Source organism: Carassius carassius, chromosome 34 (genome assembly GCF_963082965.1).
Source record: "Carassius carassius chromosome 34, fCarCar2.1, whole genome shotgun sequence".
In the NCBI taxonomy this organism is placed as follows: domain Eukaryota; kingdom Metazoa; phylum Chordata; class Actinopteri; order Cypriniformes; family Cyprinidae; genus Carassius; species Carassius carassius.
In genome coordinates, this window is record NC_081788.1 from 4,677,100 (window position 1) to 4,702,848 (window position 25,749).

Genomic DNA, 25,749 nt, shown 5'->3' on the forward strand with positions numbered 1-25,749 from the left:
GTTATAATTTTCTAAATAGTAAATAATTTACAAGCTGAGGTCTCTATACGTTACTGTCGCATTACATTGCTGACAGAATGCAGTGTTTTATAATCTATTCTAGAGATTATAACAAGGATGTAGCACACGCACGAGTCAAGTGCCAGTGGATTAGAGACCTGCTTCTGCGAGACCCAACGCAACCAAGCGCGGTGCGGGACAAGACTTGATAGGTGAGTGCTAGTGCGCGCGGGTGGACACTTGTGTGTGCAGGATGCGGGAGAATAAAATGATTCATGGGACTCCCGCAAAATAGAATAGAATAATCTAATATATCTAAAAACAAATAAATAGTTATTCATCTATTGCACAAAAGTAACATGGACTAATATAAAATATAAATGATTAGCAGGCGCAAGCGTATGCAGAGTTTCTATTTAGGCTATAGCACAGTATCTTTGCAGCGTTGAGCAATGCAGTGCTGAAATTTGCTTGCTCACGGATCCTTTCATTATAACACACAAATTGTAGACATTATGAAAGATTCATTATGCATATATTTATATTGTTATAACAGAGATTTGTGTGGTTGCGATGAACTGAGGTGTCTTTTAGAGGTTATAAATGCAGTGCTCTTTGCTTGCATTCTGTCAAACCATGCGTGCAGCTGCTTGCTTTAGTTAAAAATAAGTGTTCTGTGAATGTTGATGCTTTAATAATATATATCAGGAGCGTGTATGCTGGGATTTCATAAATTTCATGGAGAAAATGTAACTTGACTAATAATGTAACTAATTACTTTTGAAATAAGTAAGGAGTAATCCGTAATCAATAATCAATAATTTGATTACATTTTCAGAGTAACTTTCCGAACACTGTTCACAACAAAATCCACCCAACTGCTACTCAAAACTAGCCCAAAGCTAGTCTAATCATGTTTCAAGGGAGATTGCATTCGGGTGGGGTGAAATACACGTTTTTGGTGGGGGCTTTTTAGGGACTAAATATCACGTTATTGGGGTTGCTTAAACCTGCGGACATGAAAAACAACCCAGGGCAACAGTGTTAAGGTAGCCCGAATCCATGTAAAAATGGCAGACTTGGCAACACTGGCAAGTTCAGGTTGTGACAATTCACTCTGTCCAATCTGTGATCAGCAGAGTTTACACATTATGTTTTTCTAACTGAATGGTTCACTTGGAACCTAACTGAAGTGATACTAAAAAAGTACCACGTACTGTACCCGGTGGAAAACCCCCCAAAAGTGAACCGGACTGTGCCGTACCATGCAGTGGAAAAGTGCCATAATAGAAATGGATTGACTAACTACAAAGTCCACAACATCACCACTTCAGAAATGATGAAATGATCTAAAAATCTGTGAGGACAGAGAAATGTCTCTTAGCATTGTTCAACAATTTCATCATTTGCTCTTGAGTATTGGAAACATGTAATTGTATCTTTCTATCTCTGTAAAACTGTACAATAGAGAAATGGCATGTGAGACACAGTGAAGAAACCGGAGTAGTGCATGCTGGGACACAGGGATCACATCACAATGGAGGTGGCACAGAAACATCAATGTACAGCCATAGAAATGTGCTTTAGATGGCCTCTGTCTCTAGATTGAGGACAACACTGCTTGATTTCAGAGGAGCTTGTTGAGGTCCAGCCAAGAGTAAAATTGTTTCAGAGGTGGCACAAAAAAAAAAAAAAAAGTTTAAAAAAATCTGAATAAAAGTTTGGTTTAACTTGAAGACATTGTGCCAGAAATATATTACTTAAATGTTCTGTATGTAATACTACAACTACTACCTAAACTTCATTTTTTCAGGAATAATCACACAATACTTAATCCATGTTTTAGTTTGAAGGTAACGCTTAAGGTAACACAAATTTCCATTAGTTAATTTTAGTTATTGTATTAACTAACATGAACAAACAATGAACAATACATTTATTACATTTATTAATTTTTGTTAATGTTAGTAATTCAAAACACACTTGTTAGTTCGTTGTTAGTTCATGTTAATTCACAGCACATTAACTAATGTTAAAAAGGACAACTTTTGATTTTAATAATGTGTAGTTAATAATCTTTAAAGTTAATGTTAATTTAATAAATAAATCCCCTTTGTTTGCAAATTATTAAATTAAAATGAAATGTGAAAAATTAAAATGACAACACAGAATTCCTGAGAAAGATTTATACGTATATATATATATATATATATATATATATATATATATATATATATATATATATAAAATACAGTTATTGGAAGAATAAATAAAAGTTGTTTTATGCATTTAAATAATTAGACATGCTAAAACACATAATTTATAACCATAAATCATAAGGTGAGGAAGGTAAAACATTTCATGGGGCCCTAAACACGAGTTGTTAAATTGTAGTTTCATGAAAAAGTTTCATGATTTTAGTTAAATCAACATAAAACCATTAAAAAGGAGTCCTGAAAAATAAAATGTTATTAATAAAATAAAACAGAATTTTGGAAAAACAAATATAAAATGGATTTCATAGCGCCCTGTACTTATTAAAAGAAAATATAGTACAGGTTTATTTTATTTTATTTATTTATTTATTTATTTTTGTATTTTATTCTTCTAGACCATTTTCATGACATTTATTTATGAATTGCATACAACACAATGCATAATACAAATGTTGGCAAAAACATGAATATGAACACACTCCACTCCTTTATTTAAATTGGTTTAAATGTTAACCATTGAAACAACAGAATATTGCGTTCAAGTGTGTCTCAATAAAGTAAATATTACTTAAAGCTTTTCCAAGTAGCTTTCCAAAAAAAAAAAAAAAAAACACTGTAACAAAGAAATAAATGATGGCAAGTGAGTAGTTTTCTATTTTTGGTCATTATTGTTTATTACTGTCCTGAACTTATAAAAATGACTCGACTCTGCAGGTCTGTTAGGCTGCATTTATTGTACAGTAAAGAGTAACTCCCATGCCATGTCCCTTTCTTCTGTGGAAGTAACCAAATTTACTTTAGTAGCTCGACAAGTTGAAAGATTAGATGTACATTTGTCATCTCATGCCAACCCGAGTTAACGTTAACGAGCGTCTAACGTTAAGTATTCCTGTAAGATGCTCCAGTTCTGAGTACAGTAAGCTTCTCAGTCCTCCCTCTTACAGATTCTTCATTGTAAACAAGATAGTGGGGTGCTATTTATAGATCCTTACATAATCAGCTTCTCCATTTACTTACTGCTACACCACACCTCGTCCGAGGGCACTGTGTGTGTGTGTGTGTGTGTGTCGCTGCAAGGGCACAGGCGTGGTTTGTTGTTTTTGAAGTAATTGCTATTTTCCGTGTGTTTATCTGAGCACAGCCTGAATCTGACTCGCGGCTCTCTGCAGGGATCGGTGTACTGTATGTGTGCTTATACTGTTTCATGGAGCATTCAATTCAATTCAAGTTTATTTGTATAGCACTTTTTACAATACAAATCGTTACAAAGCAACTTTACAGAAAATTATGTTTCTACAATATTTAGTAGTAGCTAGTAGTTTGTGCACGTTTGACAGGATTTTAGAAAAATAATAATAATAATAAAAATACAAGACGTAGTCAGCTAGATGATGAACTATCAATATTATTAATTAATAATAATTATATGATGCAGTCACACATGTAGCAATAATTGTTAGTTCTGTTTGTTGATTTAAGGTTAGGATCATCTGGGGTCCTCTGAGGTCACGTTGCTATCCTAGGAACTACCAAAAGTCCAGCGTTTTGTGACCTTAGGGTGCGTGATGGGTTGTAGCGTGGTAGAAGGCTAGTTAGGTACGCAGGAGCTAAACCATTTAGGGCCTTATAGGTAAGTAATGATAATTTGTAACTGATACGGAACTTAATAGGTAGCCGGTGCAGAGACTGTAAAATTGGGGTAATATGATCATATTTTCTTGACCTCGTAAGGACTCTAGCTGCTGCATTTTGCACTACCTGTAGCTTGTTTATTGACGAAGCAGGACAACCACCTAGAAGTGCATTACAATAGTCCAGTCTAGAGGTCATGAATGCATGAACTAGCTTTTCTGCATCAGAAACAGATAACATGTTTCGTAGCTTGGCAATGTTTCCAAGATGGAAGAATGCAGTTTTTGTAACATTGGAAATATGATTTTCAAAAGACAAATTGCTGTCCAATATAACACCCAGATTTCTGACTGTAGAGGAAGTAACAGTACATCCGTCTAGTTGCAGATTGTAATCTACAAGATTCTGTGTGGTGTTTTTTGGTCCAATAATTAATATCTCTGTCTTATCCGAATTTAATTGGAGAAAATTATTTGTCATCCAATCTTTTACATTTTTAACACACTCTGTTAGCTTAGATAATTGGGAAGTTTCATCTGGTCTCGTTGAGATATATAGCTGAGTATCATCAGCATAACAGTGGACGCTAATTCAGTATTTTCTAATAATATTACCAAGGGGCAACATGTATATTGAAAATAGAAGGGGACCTAGGACGGATCCTTGTGGCACTCCATATTTTACTGATGATAAATGAGATGACACCCCATTTAAGTAAACAAAATGGTAGCGAGCGGACAGGTAGGATCTAAACCATCTTAGAGCCTGCCCTTGAATACCTGTATAGTTTTGTAATCGATCTATGAGTATGTCATGATCTATGGTGTCGAATGCAGCACTAAGATCAAGTAAGACTAGAAATGAGATGCAGCCTTGATCTGACGCAAGGAGCAGGTCATTTGTAATTTTAACAAGTGCAGTTTCTGTGCTATGGTGGGGCCTAAAACCTGACTGAAACTCTTCATACAGATCATTTTTATGCAGGAAGGTGCTCAATTGAGCAGACACAACTTTTTCTAAAATTTTAGACATAAATGGAAGATTTGAAATAGGCCTATAATTTGCCAGTACACTAGGATCTAGTTTTGGTTTCTTAATAAGAGGCTTGATAACCGCCAGCTTGAATGGTTTTGGGACGTGACCTAAAGATAACGACGAGTTAATGATATTGAGAAGCGGTTCTTCGGCTACAGGTAACAGCTCTTTTAGTAATTTAGTGGGTACAGGATCTAATAAACATGTTGTTGATTTAGATACAGTGATAAGTTTATTTAGCTCTTCCTGTCCTATATTTGTAAAGCACTGCAGTTTATCTTTGGGTGCGATGGATGGAACTGAAGTGTTATACGCTGTAGAATCTACATTCGCTATTGTATTTCTAATGTTATCTATTTTATCAGTGAAGAAATTCATAAAGTCATTACTATTTAACGTTGGTGGAATATTTGAATCAGGTGGCGTCTGGTAATTTGTTAACTTAGCCACTGTGCTAAATAAAAACCTTGGATTGTTTTGGTTATTTTCAATGAGTTTGTGTATATGCTCTGCCCTAGCATTTGATTTAATCAGCTTTTTTTAATCAACATCTGTAGTGTGCTTAACACAAAAGTGTTTTTTTTTATACTATTTAAACAAATAATTATAAATTACAAAATTTGTAATTATTTTTAATGCACTTTCAATTTTATTTGATAAACCGTGCAGTGTTTATTGTCCCGCAGCAGCAGCACAGCTGAACAGTTCTGCGTTCAAATAATAAAATCAATTAATTCAAATAAAAATCAACACTTATTTGTTGGACTTTAACACTGGGAGTTAGAGATTTGGTTTAAATTGCTAACCCAGAGTATGAGCATTAGTTATTGTAATGCATCATTAGGCACAAATGAAATTTCCTTTAGTCAGGTCAGGGAGTTGCATTTCCACAGACAAGGGTTTTTTTGTGAGTTCTTGTGCTTACTCTTACTGTCAGGCCTAACATCATTAAAATGAGTTTAACCTATTAATTACATGATTATGTACTGTGTGCCACTGACGGTTGGTCTTATAGCACAAGGGAACCAGTGTCCAATGCCTCCTTATTTCCCTGCACAAAGGTTGTCTGTGTTCCTTGTGTTACATTAGTTGAATCACAAATGAGATAGATTTGCCTTTCTCTGCATGTGAGCTCTCAGTAGCTCGACTGTCCTGTGTTTAAAGAGTTTCAGGCTGTTGGTTTTCTCTCCACAGGTGGTTTTGCTATCGTTTTTCTGGTGAGGACTCATCAGGGCGTCCGTTGTGCACTGAAGAGAATGTATGTCAACAATGAACATGACCTTCAAGTATGCAAGAGGGAAATTCAGATTATGGTGAGACATTCCCTAATGCATGGTTCTTCACCTGCCGTATGTAAAATTGGCATGTCCCCAAATTCAAAATGATGCCTAGCAAATTTCATGAAGACACGACTTTGTGTTCAGGAGGAGGAATATGGACAAAGCCATTGTGGGCTTGTTCATGCTTGTTTTGGCTGGTCCTCCATACGTTTCACCAATGCACTTGTTTAAAGACCTATTTATTAATCATTTTATTAATCTTGCAGTTAATCAAGGGCAATGACATTTGGTCACAAAATGCACAAGAACTATAGAAGTGTGTTGTCATTGCTGTCCAAGATGTTTTGAGTGACAACATAGAGGATGATTATAACCTTTTTTTGGTTTCAAACAAATGAGCTGGTGCCACCTTGCACCTCTGTTGTCGATTTTATTGAAAATGAAACCGGAGGATATCCATAAAACCCTTCAGAGTTCATTTTTGGATTAAAAATCAACTGGCTATATATATATATATATATATATATATATATATATATATTGTTGCTGACACAAAGATGTTGCATGGCTTCAGATACGGTCACTACAGTGCATCCAATTGGACGAGTCTTAGCTCCTTTTAATACCACTGGGATTAGACCTTCAAAACAGAGCCATGCATTTGAGCTCTCCTGTTCTTGGGTTCGCATGTGGGGCTGTAAATACAGTGCTGAGAACAGTACAGTGCTGGTAAAGGTCACTCGTGTCCTCCGTGACTGACTTCAGAATGGAAACCCGCCGTACTTCGCTGTGAGCCCTACTAAATGGACAAGAGGAAAATGTCAGCACTGTTTCAGCATTACAGACGGTCTTTCTGTTTCCAAATGAGCAGCTGCTCACAGTGCGCTCCTAAATAGACCCCTAACAGGGGCATTTCAAATTTGTGAATGAATGAGTCGATCTGAAAGGACGTTGAATAGCTAAGCTATTTCATTTAAAAACTAGCATTGACTTAGTCGACTCAAAGACCCATTGTCTGAGCTTTTAGCAAACGGTCAGAAAACTAAGTGAGCTTTCACATTCCAGGCATTTAAAATCATTACAAAGTACTTGTTTGTACACTAAATCACGGGTATACACAAAGATTGAGTCGGGAGTCTTTCTACTGAATCTTTAAGTTATTAAATAAGAATGCAATAGTTGCTTAGTATTAAAGGTACAGGTTGTAGGACCTGCCACTAGAGGGCGCACTACCAAAACAATAACAATCGCGTGGTTTGATGACGCTAAGGAGGAGCGTGGAATGATGGGATTTGTTGTCTTCTACCCAACCGCTGACGGTCATCAATCAGACGGAAAGATAAATCATGGATTTAACGCGAGTTCAACAATTTGCGCGAGTAGATTACATACAAAGTCAATGCAAAGACGCGATCAGACTATGGATCAGACGCGTCCTCGCGCGGGTCTAGAGACACGATGCACCTGTCGAGTAAAACACAAGCGAGATCGGCATCTCTTTCTAGTTGAAGTTTGTCGCGAAGCTACTTCTGCATTTGTCCACGACACTGTTGTCATGTGGTTTCTGCGTCAGTAAAGGCGGTAAAAAAGGTTAACTGACATCACTGACAGGCGACTGCACTGCACCGTGTCACTGTTTAGATGAGAATTTGAGATATTGTTAATTAATCAGATGGACAAAATATATAACACTAGCCTAGTGGTTTTTGGATATTTCACTGCAAATATCTTACAAATTGTACCTTTAACAACTACAGACAGCCATTTTTATTGTAAAAGAACTGATTATACATTTGAAAATATTATTTATTCCTGTGATTCAAAGCTGAATTTTCAGCATCATTACTCCAGTTTTCGGTGTCACATGATCCTTCAGAAATCAGCCTAAAATGAAGATTTTGTGCATTGAAAACAGTGCTGCACAATATTTTTGTGGAAACAATGATAGAAAGTTCAAAAGAAGAGCAGCATTTATTTGAAATGGGACTTTCTCGTAACTTTACAGATATTTTTACTGTCACTTTTCATCATATAATAGTATTCATATATTTGTTCATATTATTTTTTCCTTGCCGTTCATAGAGATAGTTTTTTCCTGTCTAAATGTGTTGGTTTTCTTGAACAGAGGGATCTTGTGGGTAACAAAAACATCGTTGGTTTCCTGGACTCCAGCATCACAGCTGTAGGATCAGGAGAGGTTTGGGAAGTTCTCATATTGATGGACTTCTGTCGAGGTCAGTATGTGATTTGAGATTCAGAGGTTTTGGTGGTCTGGACCTACTGTGCAGTGTTTGTGTGTGATAATCCAGGTGGCCAGGTCGTGAACCTGATGAACCAGCGCTTGCAGACAGGATTCAGCGAGACGGAGGTGCTGCAGATCTTCTGTGACACATGTGAAGCTGTTGCTCGACTACATCAGTGCAAAACTCCCATCATCCACCGGGACCTCAAGGTATGAGCTCTACACCTTTAATATTCTAAGAAATAAAATATTCTGTCATATAGTCACCTCCATGTTGTTCCAAACCCGTATGAATAGGTGCAGGGTTCGTATGGTCATGAAACACCTGAAAGTGATCAAATTTCAAAACGGCAATTTCCAGGCCTGGAAAAGTCAATAAACAAGAAGTTTTGGAAAAGTATATTTCTGTCCATAGAAGACATTTTTAATCGGGTCGGTGCGGAATCAGGCATATACACATCGTCTTCTCTCTTTAATCACTATTGCATCATCACAAAACACCTTTTTAAGTCCTTTTACATCATTCGGTTGTAGCGACTCCACACTGGTTTTCTGAGTGTTTTGCAAACACCTCAATGATACCAAATTGAGTTATTTTTGCAGCTTATTAAGCTTTAGCGGCTAAATACACACAAAATGATGTCAAAGTGCCCATCCTGGCAGGTATCCTCATGAAACATTCGGTTTTGTCTTAAATGAATGTAAGATTGAGAAAGAAAACGTGTGTGTATCAGAATATTGATCGATGCAGTCAGTCTTAAAGGGACAGCAGCCTAATAAATCTCTGCTGTCTGTCATTAATGTTAATCAAAAAAAAAAAAAAAAAAAAAAGATCAATCACTGTTTTGACCAAATAATTTTTGTAACTTTAATTTTAAGGATTCATCTCTTTTTAATTCACAGTTTATTTAATTTCTGTATATTTCTGTACCTGAATACTACTGTTAGACCTAAACGGTTCCCTAAATGAAATTCAGGTCCTGAGTTTAGTTGATAATATTGGTTAAATAAACTATAATATTCAGTATATGTTCTCTGAGTGGAGTAATGTCTGGCACAGTCACAGATTGTACTTATTATTAAAACAAATAGAGAGCAAAGTAGCATTCATAGTCATTAATTTTAGTTAACATGATCAATTTGAATAGATTTTTTATTCTTAATTTTATTTTTATGTGCATACTTGTAATAATATTGGTTTAGCTTAAAAAAAAAGATGCCCCAAATTTGAATATTTTTAAATGTGTTGTGTGAACTATTCCTTTAATATCAGATTTTTTGCTTATTATGTTTGAACCCTTTTACAATGTTAGCCATCTTAGAGTTCATTTGTGATGTTTAGAAAACTCTAGGGCATATGTGACTGTAGCACAAGTGTGTGTCCTCTCTTTAGGTGGAGAACATCTTGCTGCACGAGAGAGGACACTATGTGTTGTGTGATTTTGGCAGTGCCATTAACCGCTCCCAGAATCCACAAACAGAAGGTGTGGCGGCCGTAGAAGAAGAAATCAAGAAGTGAGCTTTGGTTTGTTGCTTTACACACAGTTTTACGTGTTCATATCAGTGAACATATCAGTGTGTGTGTGTGTGTGTGTGTGTGTTTAGGTACACTACGCTTTCATACCGGGCCCCAGAAATGGTGAATCTATATGGGGGCAAAGTTATCACTACTAAAGCAGATATATGGGTGAGTCAAAGAGGTGAAGAGTACTAGAGAACAATTCAGCAGCAGCCAAAGCTTTTGTCTCTGTAGTTGATTATTATATATACAGTACAGACCAAAAGTTTGGAAACATTACTATTTTTAATGTTTTTGGAAGAAGTTTCTTCTGCTCATCAAGCCTGCATTTATTTGATCAAAAATAGAGAAAAAAAATTAATATTGTGAAATATTATTACAATTTAAAATAATTGTTTTTACATTCATTATACTTTAAATTATAATTTATTTCTGTGATGCAAAGCTGAATTTTTAGGATCATTATCACATGATTCTTTAGAAATCATTCTAATATGATGATTCATTACCAAAGTTGGAAACAGTTCTGCTGCTTAATATTTTTTCAGAACTGGATGTTACATGTGACACTGAAGGCTGGAGTAATGATGCTGAAAATTCAGCTTTGCATCACAGGAATAAATTTTTTTTAAGTTTATTCAAATAGAAAACTATCATTTTAAGTTGTAATAATATTTCACAATATTACTGTTTTTTCTGTATTTTTGATCAAATAAACTTCTTTCAAAAACATTAAAAATAGTAATGTTTCCAAACTTTTGGTCTGTACTGTATATATGATGTTTAATGACTCCTGCTCATTTGTGTCCTCAGGCTTTGGGCTGCTTGTTGTACAAGTTGTGTTATTTCACGTTGCCGTTTGGAGAGAGTCAGGTGGCCATCTGTGACGGCAGCTTCACCATCCCAGACAACTCTCGCTACTCACACGACATGCACGCTCTCATCCGTAAGTCCAGCTGATGATTGCTTGTCTGTCACGCAGAATAAGGCATTAATATCTGCTTCATAAATACTAAAAATTAGCCAAGTATGCTAGCAATATGCATGCTAATAAGCGACTAGTTAATAGTGATCCATAACCTAAAGTATTACTGTATTTTCACTTATGTAATTTGGTAAAAATTACAGCTTGATTGGAAATTATGTCAAGAAATATTCTGTTCACGTGTGTACATTTATGCATTAATAAAAATAAAAGTATTATTAGGCACAAAACTGGTGGTGGAACAACTAAGGACAGTCATAACTTTTTGAAAAATGCTATTTTTCACACATTAAATATTAAAGTAGTTTGTTTTCTGTCTTGTTTAGATTATTGTGAATTTAAATGTTTTGTATGAAAAAAATATTATGCGCTCTACGGTTCAAAGTTTTGGGATCAGTAAAATGATTATTTATATTTTATTTTATTAAAGCTAAAGCATTAAATAAATCAAAGTATTACAGTAAAGACATTTATAATGTTACAAAAAGATTTCTATTTTCCTATTTCTATTTGTTTTGAGCATTATTTATCCTAAAGAATAAAACATATAAAAAATGCAGCAGTTTCCACAAAAATATCATGCAAGTTAACTGTTCTCAGTATGGATAATGATAAAAAATTATTACTGACCAGCAAATAATCATATTAAAATGATTTGTGAAGGATCGTGTGACTCAATTAAAAGCTGCTAAAAAGTTGCAGTTAGTTATTTAAAAATTGTAATAAATTTTTTTACAACATTCCTGTCTATACTGTATTTATTGTACTGTTTATATCAAGTAAATGCAGCCTTGGCGACCATAAGAGTCAATATTCAAGAATATTGAACCCAAATATTAAACCTATTGAATCGTAGTGTATTACATTTATAGTGTATTATGAGTAAAGAATAACTGACAATGGGCCGATGAATTATTAGAACATACTGTATATATATATATATATATAATACCTGGTAACACTTTAGAATAGGTAACACTTGTTAACTATTAACTATGACATTTCTCTCAATAAATTCTTAATTTGCTGCTTATTAATAGTTAGTAAGATAGTTGTTAGGTTTAGGTATTGGGTAAGATTAGGGATGTAGAATAAGGTCAACTAGAATAAGGCATTAATATGCTCTTAATTAGCACTAATACATGGCTAATAATCTAGTAATATGCATGCTAATAAGCAATTAATAGGTGTTACCTATTCTAAAGTGTTACCTAAAACCTTTATATAACACAAAGAAAAAAGAATTATATGAATAAAATTCATTTTCATTTTCTCTAGGACAAGAAAAATCTATTTTTCAAGAGTTAGCAAATTTGTACACTTTTATGTTTTGATTGAATTTCTCCCGTCTCAGGTTACATGCTGGAGCCAGACCCTGACATAAGGCCAGATATCTACCAGGTGTCATATTTCTCCTTTAAACTGGCACGGAAAGAATGCCCAGTACCGAATATCCACGTAAGACCTGCTCATTCACACTGTGAAGATCTCTCGCCCTGTTTCCTACCATGTGCACCTGCCCTGATCTTCTCACCCGTTCTTCACACTCCACAGGGCTTTTGTTCTTTATTCCGGCACATACTTCTTAATCCTTGTTTAATTCATGCTATCCCTTGCAGTAGCACAGGAAGGGGAATGTCGCTGGTGGCTGCCAGCTGGCACACATCCACAGGCCCCTCCCTCTCGGAGCAGTATTGATAGCATAATGGAAGCATTGAGTCGTAATCAAAGACATATTAACACTGACACCCACAAATGCTGTTTAGAGTTCAATACAGGAACGTATCATGCTAATCTTGTTACACATTTGTGTTTGTGCCAAAGACGTGCACATCTTCGTCATCTTCGAAAATGAATGTATGTAAGAAAGATTATTTCAAAGTAATAAAAATTGAATAACTTAACTTAAAACTTATAAGTCAATCTGAAATAAATAAAAAAAATGACACTGAAATACTTTGTTCATGTTTCTAGTCTTAATGCACAATTAATTGGAGTGTTTTAATATTTTGAATTCACTTTTATTTTTATATTTTCATTTATTTGAGTTATGCGGTTTTGTCATTAGTAATAGTTTCTTTGGTAACACTTTACGATAAGGTTCCATTAGTTAATGTTGGTTAATGTATTAACTAACATGAGCAGCACATTTATTACAGTATTTATTAATCTTTGTCAATGTTAGTTAATGAAAACACACTTGTTCACTGTCAGTTCATGTTAATTCACAGCACATTAAATAATGTTAACCAGCCCAACTTTTGATTTTAATAATGCATTAATAAATGTTTAAATGAATATAAGCTAAGATTAATAAATCCTGTGGAAGTATTGTTTATGCTTAGTTTGTTAACTAAATTAGTTAACTAGTGTTTACTAATTAACCTTATTGTAAAGTATTAGAATTTCTTTATATTTTTCTGTGACTTTATTTTTAATTTTAGTAATGTTATGCATTTTGTTAGTTGCCAAGGCAACATTTCTAATGTTTTCCGTAAGTTTTTATTATATTTTTATTTATTTTTTATCACTAATGTTTAGATTTTATTTCATTTCAGCTTTATTTAAATGAACTATAATGATTGTGTGTTTCCTGTATCACTGGAATGAGTTGATACTGTATTTAATGTTGACTAAATACAACCAACTACTGAATATGAAACAATATTTCCCTCATTCCACTAGAATGCACCTCTTCCAGCTAAACTCCCAGAGCCAGTCAGAGCCAGTGAAGCCGTGGCCAAGAAGAGTCAAAACAAGGCCAGGTGAGACTGACATTCATCTGTGTGTTCTCATATGTTTGAAGTGACTTTGCATTTTATTACATACTTTTTTCATTAGTTTTAGGATGCATCTAGTGTTTTATAGAGTGGTAGTTCTGATTCGACTTGAACTTTACTGCTCATTCAGGCTCACTCATCCAATCCCTGCGACTGAGACATCCATAGCACCACGCCAACGTCCCAAGGCTGGCCAAGCTCAACCAATCGCAGGCATCCTGCCCATCCAACCAGCCCTCACCCCACGCAAGAGAGCCAATGCACCTGCAGGACCCAGCCAGCCAATCAGTGAGTGTTCATTTATCCACCTTCATCCAAAATGAAACACTATATAGGCGTCCACATTCTAACAGACTCATGCATGTGGCTTCAGTCATTTATGCACGTCCTTTTTTTCCACTTTTATTTATTTTCTTCTCGTGATGACTCTTCACTCATCATTGCATTGACCGGCATTTGTCTTTGGCTGACACACACTGCTCTAGCATTCCCACTTGCTCAATCAGAGAGCTTTTAAAACCTCACTAATGAGCCCCTGACACACTCTTATCTTCCTGTAATGTTTTAGCATCAGATTATCTGGGTCTAATAGTACTACTTTGTCTTAATTTAGGATGAAAAGTTTTATTTTCATCAAGTAATTTATCATAGATGGAAATGCTTTAGGGGTCTGTTTTATTTTTTATGTATGTATGTGTATATATATATATATATATATATATATATATATATATATATATATATATATATATATATATATATATATATATATAGTGTTTCTATTGTGTTATTCTATTGTTTCACAGGTATTAATATGGCTTCCCAGCCTGTTGCCCAATTGCAGGTTCCTGTCAGTCAGCAACAAGCCACGCCCACTCCTCTGCAGGCCACTCCCTCTCCACCCCAGACCACACCCCAGCACGCACAGCTTTTTATGCAGCAGCAAAATACAGCCTTTACTGCTCAACAACAGGTAACTGCTACATGAACAGTTCTGGAAATAAAATTATAATTTAAAGTCAACATGAAATAAGATTTGAACCCATTTATGTCGTACTGTGACCTTAAACACTGTAAACAGGTCTGACTCTGATCCAATCAAACTCAAATAGATCTTTTTTTTTCTCATCGATTGCCCGATTTGCTCAAATATGTCACATTACGAAAGTAAATGGGTTGTAATTGCTGTTTCATGTGGGTTTAAAATAAATAATCTGGGAAAATGCTGGTAATTTTCATGATGGGTTTTTGCATTTTTGTCCAACGTGATGCCAGTTGTTGCACTTACGTCCTATTTTAGCAGCATCACTCAGCACAGACCTCCGTCTTACCTGCACATATGGTTGCCTCATCCTCCACCCCTGTTTCTACACAGTCTAAACCTAAGAACAGGGCTCCCCCTCCACCCATGCACCACCCTCAAACCAAAGGCCTGACAACATTATCAGCGACCGCACAGACAAAAACCAAAGCGACGGCCCCAGCTCCGCCCGCAGTGTGTTCACAAAGTAATAGTGTAGAGGGTGAAATCACTGCGACCGTGTCTGCCCAGCCTAAAACCAAAGCTATGGCACCTCCGCCCCCTGCACCACATGCCTCCACCCTTCCTCTGCCTAAAACCACCTCAGCACCATCCGCTGGCTCTGAAGTGGACCCAGAGCAGAGGGTAACCCTCCGAACATCTGTCCCTGCTCTGTTAGAGTGATTTTTTTTCTTGCTTTCTAAAGTCTTTACACTCCCTTTCTTGGTTCGCCTTGTGTCTTAAAGGGATATTTCACCCAAAAGTATGATTTCGTCATCATTTACTCACCCTGTATAAATTACTTATGCTGAACATAGACCACAGCAGTTTCTGGTCCCCATTGACTACCATACTATTTCTTTTTCCATACTATGAAAGTCAATGGCTGCCAGCAACTTGATTAGCAGCACTCTTCAGGATATCTTCTTTTATGTTTAACAGACAAAAGAAATTCATGCAGGTTTGAAACAACATAAGAGTGAGTAAATGATGACAGACTTTTTGTAAAGTATCCCCACTTCGTTGTTATGATTTTCGGGTGCTATTTAATAAAAAAAAAAAAAGAAAGAAAATGGAAGATTTAGCATTGTAATGAAATTGAGTTTTACACTTATGAAAACGAGGGATACATATATATATAGGCATATAGGATCAGAAATCCTCCTTTTCATTCCTGTCAAAAATTAAATATGGTGCCGCATATCTTTCACCAACCTCGTGTTCCAAAGTCATATAGTTTTTGTTGTTCTTCCATAACATACAAAAGGAAAAGTTGAGTTGAATCTTCACACTGCCTTTTTCCCCCATAAAGTAAAAGAATATTTCAGATTCAGAAGTCATTTGATGGCTTTGTGTGATAAACATGCAAAATTTCATTCTCTGTCCAAGTTTAATTTTCGTTCACATATTCAGATAATTGACATATATATTGTGTGCCAGGCTTAACATCCTTTAAACACAATGCTGTTGGTCAGGACGTGGCAATGAATGTGCACAAGCCCAAAGGAGATTTGAGGGGAACGGCAGAGGACAAGATTTTCATTGTATAATGACCTACATTTGAGTCTGATCTTCACACAAATCCTCTGGCTTCTTCCATAGTGCTTCATGGTATTTTTGTAATTTTTGTAGCTCAGCAGCTATAATCACTTCCATTTTATTGAAAAAAGAACCCAGGATAATGATGTAAAAAATACGTTTTTGTGGATTTGAAATGACATGAGGGCGAATTAATTAAAGCTTTCAATAGATGAGATTTTTTCTATAAAAATGAAAAGAAATGACCGATCCATCTGATAACAGACTTTCCAACTTTCAATCTTTTTCTCATTTCACAGATTAGCTTTTTTCAACAAGTCACTGAGATATTAGATTTGTCTTTTTTGTATATCTTAAGCTCTCTATCATTACCTTTCAAAAATTTAATTCTCTAATAAACATCCTTTAGCTTTCACTGTGTTTAATGTTGCTCTGTCTCTATACCTTTCTTTCTGTAAAAGTCTGTCGGCGGAAGTTGTGGGGTGCATAAAGTCGGCTCCTTGACTCCACCCTCTTCTCCAAAGACCGCCCCAAAAGGAGGCCACAGACGAATTCTGAGTGATGTCACACACAGCACCATATTTGGAGTTCCTGTGAGCAAGTCCACTCAACTGCTTCAAGCTGCTGCTGCAGAGGCCAGCCTAAACAAGTCTAAGTAAATCAAGGAAATACCTAATCAATCATGTTATTGTTTAGTTTCAACCATTACATTGTCCAGCTTTGAGCAAAGTCCAAATAAAGACTTTATTGGAGCAAGAGTGGCTCTACATTTTACCAGTGATAACGAAGTAGCAAAATGGCAACATTAGGGCCATTTAAAGGGTCATATCATGCAAAACTGGATTTTTCTGGCTCTTGAAGTATGTAGACATTAGGTTTGTTCAGAATTACATTCTGCTATATGCAGTGTGCTCGATAGGAACCTTTCAGATCCAGTATGACGAATCAACTGGAAGTTATTCATGCCACTGTTTTTAACATCTTGATCCTCCCTGCTGAAAAGGTTTTAGGTGGTCTAGCTGGCATCCCAGCCTGGCAGTCAGCTAGTTTAACTGAAAAGTGCCCAAAACCTCTATAAGCCAACATCCCAGACTCACCAAGCTGGGATTAGAAAAACGTATATTTTAACGCTGTTTGAATTGAATTGAATTTTAAGCTGTTTGTTTATTTCTTTAGCAGGGTTTATTCATCATTTTTGGATTGCTTAATGTTTAAGGCCTTGCCACACCAAGCTGACATCAAAGAACTTGCCCCAGCCTGAGAGAAAATAACTCTCCAGACCAGCAGGTGGCAGTAGTTTATATTCTCCATTCAAAATGGGAAGCCAAAACTAAGACTGATTTATGAACCATAAAACAAAGGGGTGCCTGCTTACCGTTTTGAATATAAAGCTTGAATATCAGTTGGTCTTCACTTTCATCAATCGACACAGCCATGTCTTTATGGGAATATGCACGCATTGGAATGGTGAGATAAATTGAAATTAGAAGAACCTATGTTTGCACTCTTAACTCTTCGTTTGCTAGCTTTCATCAGTTTCATTTGTTTTCTCGTTCACTAAGCTGAACAGCCAATCAGAGCGATCCCTCTTACTTGCAGCCCAATGGCCATTCAGCAAGCTCATTATGCCAAAAAACTTCAGATGGTGGTCCAACTAGTGCCAATGTTTGGAACACACTGCAAAAACTGGCCTGAAAGACACACACCTGACTGGCCAGCAGCCCACTGTCGGCTTGGTGTGTCATGGCCTTGGAGTTTAATGCAAAGATCTAATTGAAAATGCAAATAGTTTAGCAACATTTAGCAACATGCTGAGGTCACGAGAAAACTGAATGTTTGATTGTTAATTCCCCTCTCTGCTGTAGGTCAGCTAGCACCACTCCCTCTGGTTCTCCCTGTTCATCACAGCAGAGTGTTTATCAGTCAGGGGAGGCTTCTGGAGCCACAGCATCCTGGAACCCTTTTGGCGATGACAATTTTGCTAAACTCACAGCAGAAGAGCTGCTTAACAAGGATTTTGCCAAGCTGGATGGTAAAACCAGTGTTTTTATACCCAGTATTTATTTTTGTTACCCAAACAGCCCTCTACAGAGAGACTACAGTAATGACGTGTATGTATGTGTCTGTATTTCCAGCTCAGACCGCAGAGAGACCCTGTCCTGAAAATCTGATTTCTGGGTTGCAGTCTGTGTCTTCCAGTAAAGACTTTATCCAAGGAGGAGGTAGAGTCTATTTATCCTTCTATGTATTCGATTATTTATTTATTTTTTACTTTGAAAGCAACATGATGCCACAAATGCAGGAATAGTTTCAACCAGTGGGTGCTGGTGGATTTTCAGGAAGGGGGACAGTCCTTCATAATTTCTGCAAACTCTGGAATGGAATGCCAGCTTTGCACAATCCATATAATTCCCAATTTCGCCCAGAAACATGCCACGTTGCAGAAATAAAATGGGGTGTGAATGTTGATTCATGACTTTCAAATAGTCTGGCTTTTTCAGTGACTTTAAAAAGCAGTTAATGTACTTGACCTCCTCGAGCCTTCCAGAAATAAAGTAACGTTTGCATCTCACCTGCTGGCAGCCTTGCGATAAGCCTTTCCTCTTCCTATTTATAGAGATAAAAGACAGATAGCGCACTCCACTTCCACCTGCTTTCTTGTAAACTTTGTTGATAGACATGATAAGTCAGTAATCAGATGCATACTTTGATCAAAACTGTTATTGGGTGATTGAGACCTTTTAAGTACAGTTTCTCTTCACAGAGATTCGTAAATTCTGTACATCAAAAGGAGAATGAGTCTTTAGATGAGGCTTTTTCAGTATTGCTCAAAACTAAGGTTAGGCATTTAGACAGACTTAGGTGAGTAACTCATCCTTTAACACTATTTATGCTTCTGACATTTAATGATACATGAAAGGGTTTGTTGAGGAGAGCTGTGTGTGATCAACACACTTTAGGTGATCTTTGAAAAACAAATCCTGATAGATTTCTATCCCTATACTTAAACTTAGTTTCACCTAAACGTTCACAATTCAAAAACACAACATTATTTATGAATTTCTGGTCCTCTTTTGCATGCTAAGTGCCACATGATAAAAGCAGTTATATAAACAGCATATTCTACTACACTGTATATAATGGCACATTATGGTAGAGATACAGTACAGACCAAAAGTTTGCACACACCTTCTCATTCAAAGAGTTTTCTTTATTTTCATGACTATGAAAATTGTAGATTCACACTGAAGGCTTGAAAACTATGAATTAACACATGTGGAATTATATACATAACAAAAAAGTGTGAAACACCTGAAAATATGTCATATTCTAGGTTCTTCAAAGTAGCCACCTTTTGCTTTGATTACTGCTTTGCACACTCTTGGCATTCTCTTGATGAGCTTCAAGAGGTAGTCACCTGAAATGGTCTTCAACAGTCTTGAAGGAGTTCCCCGAGAGATGCTTAGCACTTGTTGGCCCTTTTGCCTTCTGTCTGCGGTCCAGCTCACCCCTAAACCATCTCGATTGGGTTCAGGTCCGGTGACTGTGGAGGCCAGGTCATCTGGCGCAGCACCCCATCACTCTCCTTCTTGCTCAAATAGCCCTATGCCTTCAGTGTGAATCTACAATTTTCAGAGTCATGAAAATAAAGAAAACTCTTTGAATGAGAAGGTGTGTCCAAACTTTTGGTCTGTACTGTATATCCCTTTAAATGTTATCTCTTTTAAACTTTAAGTGTTAGAATTTGTGTGTAATAGAGATACATGATGATTCTCAGCAGAAAGCAGAGAGAATGGATTAACGCTTGGAGGTCTTACATAAGCACAGTCTGCTAATCCTCTCTGATGACACACCAGTACATTAAAAGCACAGGTAAAGCTTTCGAGAGCCATGGGATGCAAGGTCATGAAATTGGCAGTCGTGTGTACTCTAGCTCCTTGGTGATCTATAACATGCACACTTTTCCTGACATAATTAGGAGCCATATCTAGGGACCAATTGAGAGACCAGTTAGCAATCATCTTTTAACGCTATAGAAACTGCATAACCATATGATCAAAACTACTCTGAATACTTGAGAAACAGCGTAGCTGTGCACTGGCAACCTTTCGCAACACTCTAGCTGCATCCGATTATTCAAAGCAGTTGAAGAACTTTGACTTAATCCATGTTTAAAGTGTGATGGTTCGTTCTCTGCCCTAGTGAAAGGGGGAAAGCCAGCGTTCTGCTGCTCTGTGACCTGAGTACCCCCTCGTCCCCCCATACCCTCATCCCAAAGTCCTCCTTTCTATCACAGAGACTGTGAGTAAACTCCAGCACTGTAACGAAGAGTCCTACTCTCAGCTGATCCGCATGCATCGGTGACCGTGTGCCAGTTTAACTAATAGAGTACTTTCTCCTCCTCCAGCTCAAGTTATAACCCTAGGCCTGTGAAATAAAGATCGTCTGTCTAACAACGTTAATAGAAAATAGACCATAGTATGCTGTAAAGTCATTTGGCTAATCCAAGCATTTTAACTATGCTTTACTACTGTATACTGTGCACTGTATACATGCAGCATACTGAAGAGTGCAAGAAGTTTGCCATTCTGAACTCTTTCTCTTGCCGTTTATCCTTCTGTTGTGCTTGTTTTAAAGGATTTTGCTGGGTTGTTCAGTTAAAGTGGTTTGTGCTCTTGCATTCCTCTTTTACCAGCAGGATTCAACATGATAAATGCTTATACTAACTCTCTTAATAAATGTTGTTTTTCCTCATGAGCAACACCTTTCACTTAACTCCTCTCCACTCCTCACTGACTCTCCTGTCCTCACGGTTTCCTTTCCTCCTCATTGTCTCTTCTCCTCTATCACTTGCTGACGCTCCTTGCATCTTCTCTTCCTTCTCTCCTCCTCACTCCCTCTTCATTGTCTCCTCTCCTGATTCTGCTTTCTTTCCCCTTCTCCTCTTCTCACTGTCTCCTCTCTCTTCACCTCTTTACTGACTCCTCTTCTTTTCTCCTCACTCCTTTCATCTCTTTCCATCTTCTCTTCATCTCTCATGGAGTAGAGAAGTTGAGCGAGGGTTTGAAGTCTCCAGAGCCCTCTTCCTCCCTGATCCTCCCTGACCTTCCCTTGAATGACCCCTTCAGCTCTGCAGACTGTAGTCATGGTAATCCGACAATTATCTGTTTGTTGTTGTTTATGTTGTTGTTTTTGGCTGTACCCACAGCCCGGTCTTCAGGGGACTCCGTCGGTCTTTTAATGCTGATTGTTTTCTCGGTTCAATACCTGGAACTCCTGGACGTCCTGGATAGTCCCTTTTTATGACTACTTCCAGTCTGTCAGTCCTGTACTCAAATCTCCACTGTGGTCTCATCTCTCCGATTGGATAGTTGTTGTAAACTTTCTTCATCAAACATCAGTATATCTTTGAAAGAGAGAGCTGCTTCATGCATGGAGTGAATTGATGTCACGATGGTCATCTATCTCTTCTTTACCTTTGTTACACCAAGCATCATATTTGTCTCTTTTCTTTTCTTTTTTTTATTTCTGCAGCTGGGATGGATTCTCTGATCCCTGGTCTGGGTCCTCTCCAGACTGATCCTGGGTCAGCTGCACTTCCAGGTCAGCAGTTCTGTAAATATGCTCCTGCTCTTTATCACACAGCTGACGTTAGGTTGGGAAAATCTGCGAGGTCGGGTTCTGGATGACATAATTACTGCCAGCTATGAACCTCTAGCAGCTCAATAAGTAGGTAGCATGGATGTCACTACCTATAAGTTCCCTGTAAAAGGTTATGATTTTAAACAAACCCTTTACTCTAAATTTACCACTTTACCACTGCTGAAGCAGCACATGCAGAGTGTTGTCGCGTGGTACTTGACAGATCACAGGTTAGTGATCTACTGGATAAGGCCTAGCGTTATTCTTTTATTGAGATTGCTTTGGCAGATTTCCTGCTCTTTTTCAGCTAGCAGTTATTAGATTTACTACTTTTTCTATGTACCAGGAAATAATGCAGGCTCTTTGGTGCATTACAGTCCTTTGTTCACTGTGGCGTTCTTAAAAAAGAGAATCAATAACAGCAGTAAGTCTATCCACTGATGAAAACAAGCTGATACGTTCTGTTCTGCAGAGGAACCACATGACCTCACATAGCTGGTATATAACTTGTCATCACTTGTTGATGAGAACATGTGGATGGCTTTGGTTGAATGATAAGTTCTTGATGATGTTGGCAGCAAAAAGTCTGAACAAATGGCACATTGTTGGTCATACTAGCGTGATGACCTACAGAACATTTCTTTAAAAGCCCTTAAAGTGCCGTGTCACCTTTCTTGAAATTAATGCATGCTCTCCAGGTCAGACTGTGTTATTGTGTGTTTATATTGTCAGTAGGGCCACCTGGTGACCAAATGGCTATCTACATCCCAGTGTGTTTCACATAACTGCTTGGGGGTTATTTCCAGTGTGTCTCTATGGGCCAGTTGACTTTAGTTATTGGTTATTTCTTACATTATCATGCATAATGAGGTATTTTCACAGACATTGTTGTGACCCCAAAAACTATTTTGAAACTTAGTAGCATTTATTCAGTAGGCATTATTTTTGACAGGAATATCGTCTTACACTATAACAGAGATATTGGTCACATTTGGATGAATAAATAAGAAGGGCTATACACTTCAGATTGTGATATTGATCACTGCTATTTAAATACGAAATCTGTTCATTAGTAAGTGTGTCTCAGAATGAGTGAGCGGCACAGTTTTGTCTACTACACATACTCAAGCTCATGGTGTTTTCAGCATCTGCCGTCTCACTGTATGAGGACATGAACACATGAGCTTCATCTCCAGAGTGGCCCTTCACAAGCAGTTCACTATTTCATTTAAAAAAAACTGTTGTCAGATACACACAGGTTTTCAAAATAAAGGTTTAGAAAAAATGTATAATATTAGAATGTACAGTTTATTATACAGTTATTTAAACATTGTATTTTTAGGAATATCACGCAGTTTTTATCTATGTTTTAATGTAAACCCCCTTTGTGCTGCACTTTGTGTTCCAAAAAATGTAATTAAATGTTCAAATTTAATTGACAGTTTTTTAATAATTTGTGTTAAATCATAAAACAAAAAATAAAAAAAATAATAATAAAAAAAAAATATATATATATATATATATATTAGTGATGTCAACGTTAACGCGTTAATGCATGCGATTAATTTTTGTCTGGTTTAACGTGTCAAAATATTTTAAGCAATTAACGCAGCATCCGTATTTTCTGCCATCCGTTGGCTAGCTTTACATTATATGATCACGCTCTTATTCATTTAAATGCTTTTAAACATTTCAAGCACGGCAAGACAAAAGAGAATGCGCTGTCTGTGAATGCCCTTATGTGACACATACACACGTACACACACACACACACACACACACACACACACACACACACAATGCATAGACAGGGCACCAGAATCCAGTTCTCTTAAGCGCTTGAACTAACAATAAACATCCCAAAGTGCCAGTTTTGTCGATTATCCTCATAAGAGCAATCTTAAATGATTTATATAAAGTCTAAAATGAACAAAAAGAGTTGTGAGAGAATGAGGCGAGATCCATAGACAGTATATAAACGGTGAGATCCGCGTGTCTGTCTGCTCTTAAAGGGACAGCAGCCAATAAAGCTTCCTGTCAGTAAAGTTAAAGAACAAAGGGAACAGAGAAAATGACTCGCTGCTCTTGACTAAATAACTTTAGTAGCTTTAATAAGGATTAACTATTTAATTTATAGTTTAGGCAGTGCAGACTGCATATAACTTTGATAACTTTATTAAATTTCTGTATATTCCCTTACTGTTAAGACAGGAAGGGCAGGAGTAAACATGACATTTATTATGGGTTTATGTTAGCATTGTTTTAAGTTTACTTAAATTAAAAACTGTTATATTTTTGAAGCCTAATAATAAATGTAAAAAAATAAATAAAAAAAATCAGTAGCTGTATTAATATCAGTAATATTGGCCTTCATTCATAAAAAGAGGTCATTTAAACAAGTATTTAAATTTAACTGTGAAATTATTACATTAAAAAATATATTAAAAACGTACAAAAACATTTCTTTTTTTATTGCGATTAATCACAGAAAAAATGTGTGATTAATCTAGTTAAAGTTTTTAATCGATTGACAGCACTAATATATATATATATATATATATATATATATGTGTGTGTGTGTGTGTGTGTATAAAATGGACAACAAAGAACTTATGAGGGTAAAAAATCATAGCGCACTATTTTTGTTACAATTATTAAATTGTTAATGTTCCATGAATGCCATTCAATAAGACACCTTATTAAAATTTAATTAAACATTTAAAATGGAATCCAGAAAAACAAAAAAACAAACAAACAAAAAAATAACAGAGAAATAAAAACAGATTTCATAGATATGTTGCTCAAAACACACCAACACTTTAGGCGTGTGTGCAATTTCTTTTTACTAAACGGTCGCTCCACTGTGACCGTAGTTGACCTGAAAGAGAATACTTACCAAAACAACATAGTTGTGTTTGTTTTGGCACATTCTGAACACAGCATCATGTAAAATCAAGCTTTCGTAGAGTATGTTATGGGCCTCATCCACTTCTGCCACCATTCTCACTGCCACCTTCTACCCATCCTTTGTCTTTACATATTTCCTTTGCTTTCCTTTGTTCTGCACTCTATCTTTCTCTCTCTTTCTCTATTCTCAGTCATCTCTTTCTCTGGTAACTCATCTTTCTGTTCTCTGTCCTTCTCTGTTCTTCACGCTTGCCCTGTGTCCTCCAGACTCTTTGGTGGGACAGGATTCTCTGTTGGACGGGCCGCTTCTCTCCCACCCCTCCACTGGGGGTCTAATTCTGGCCTCATCACCCTCATCTCTCCCTGCACCATCTATGGACCAGTTTACCACTACTGCTTTGAGCAGTGGACCGTACCACCAGGGTAAGAAACAGATGCACGATCACCTCAGTTGCATGTCGTGTAAGTAAATTAAAACCCATTTAATTGTGAGTTTTGAAAAAAAATGTAAAATGTGCTTATTTGGCTTACCTGGGATGACACTGATATGCAATGTTGATTATAAACGTTCTGTGTTTAATTGTGTCAAAACACACATTGTGGGGGTTTTTTGGCGTGTTTTCACAATGGCTTTCTCAACCTAGCAGCAGAAATAGAAACCAGTTTGAATTAGCCTGTGAAATAGAAACCAATTTTAATCTGTAAAAGGTTTTAGATTTTGCCGAACAAATAAACAAAATAGCCTACATGCGGAGTCAAATGATGGAAATTTGTGCTTTGTGCAAATGAAGCACTCCTTGTTTCACTCATTTAGTACTTACAGTACTTACCTGCTCTTGCTTATCTAAACTCATCACTCTATTTTTCCATCTCTTAAACCTTCTCCCTGATCTCTTTCTTTTTTTGTTTTCTCTCTGCCGGTCTGCTGTGGCACTAACCTCTTCCTTCAG

At 36.7% G+C, this 25,749-nt stretch overlaps 1 protein-coding gene across 10 annotated transcripts in view; it reads left to right on the top strand.

The window, feature by feature from the left end:
• The window catches only part of LOC132115349 (AP2-associated protein kinase 1-like), a 48,329-nt gene that overhangs the window by 12,567 nt on the left and 10,013 nt on the right, over nt 1-25,749 (top strand). For 3 of the 10 annotated variants that reach the window (XM_059523777.1, XM_059523779.1, XM_059523784.1), the window contains exons 2-17: nt 6,078-6,196; nt 8,289-8,397; nt 8,473-8,615; nt 9,799-9,920; nt 10,011-10,092; nt 10,738-10,870; nt 12,264-12,367; nt 13,595-13,674; nt 13,820-13,977; nt 14,496-14,662; nt 14,990-15,355; nt 16,711-16,904; nt 18,115-18,281; nt 18,385-18,471; nt 21,297-21,398; nt 21,785-21,853. In XM_059523777.1, coding sequence (XP_059379760.1) covers nt 6,078-6,196; nt 8,289-8,397; nt 8,473-8,615; nt 9,799-9,920; nt 10,011-10,092; nt 10,738-10,870; nt 12,264-12,367; nt 13,595-13,674; nt 13,820-13,977; nt 14,496-14,662; nt 14,990-15,355; nt 16,711-16,904; nt 18,115-18,281; nt 18,385-18,471; nt 21,297-21,398; nt 21,785-21,853 — 2,202 coding nt within the window. Of the gene's footprint in view, nt 1-6,077; nt 6,197-8,288; nt 8,398-8,472; nt 8,616-9,798; nt 9,921-10,010; nt 10,093-10,737; nt 10,871-12,263; nt 12,368-13,594; nt 13,675-13,819; nt 13,978-14,495; nt 14,663-14,989; nt 15,356-16,710; nt 16,905-18,114; nt 18,282-18,384; nt 18,472-21,296; nt 21,399-21,784; nt 21,854-25,066; nt 25,223-25,749 lie in introns of all 10 variants that reach the window. The other 7 variants (XM_059523775.1, XM_059523783.1, XM_059523778.1 and 4 more) reach the window with 5 other exon arrangements.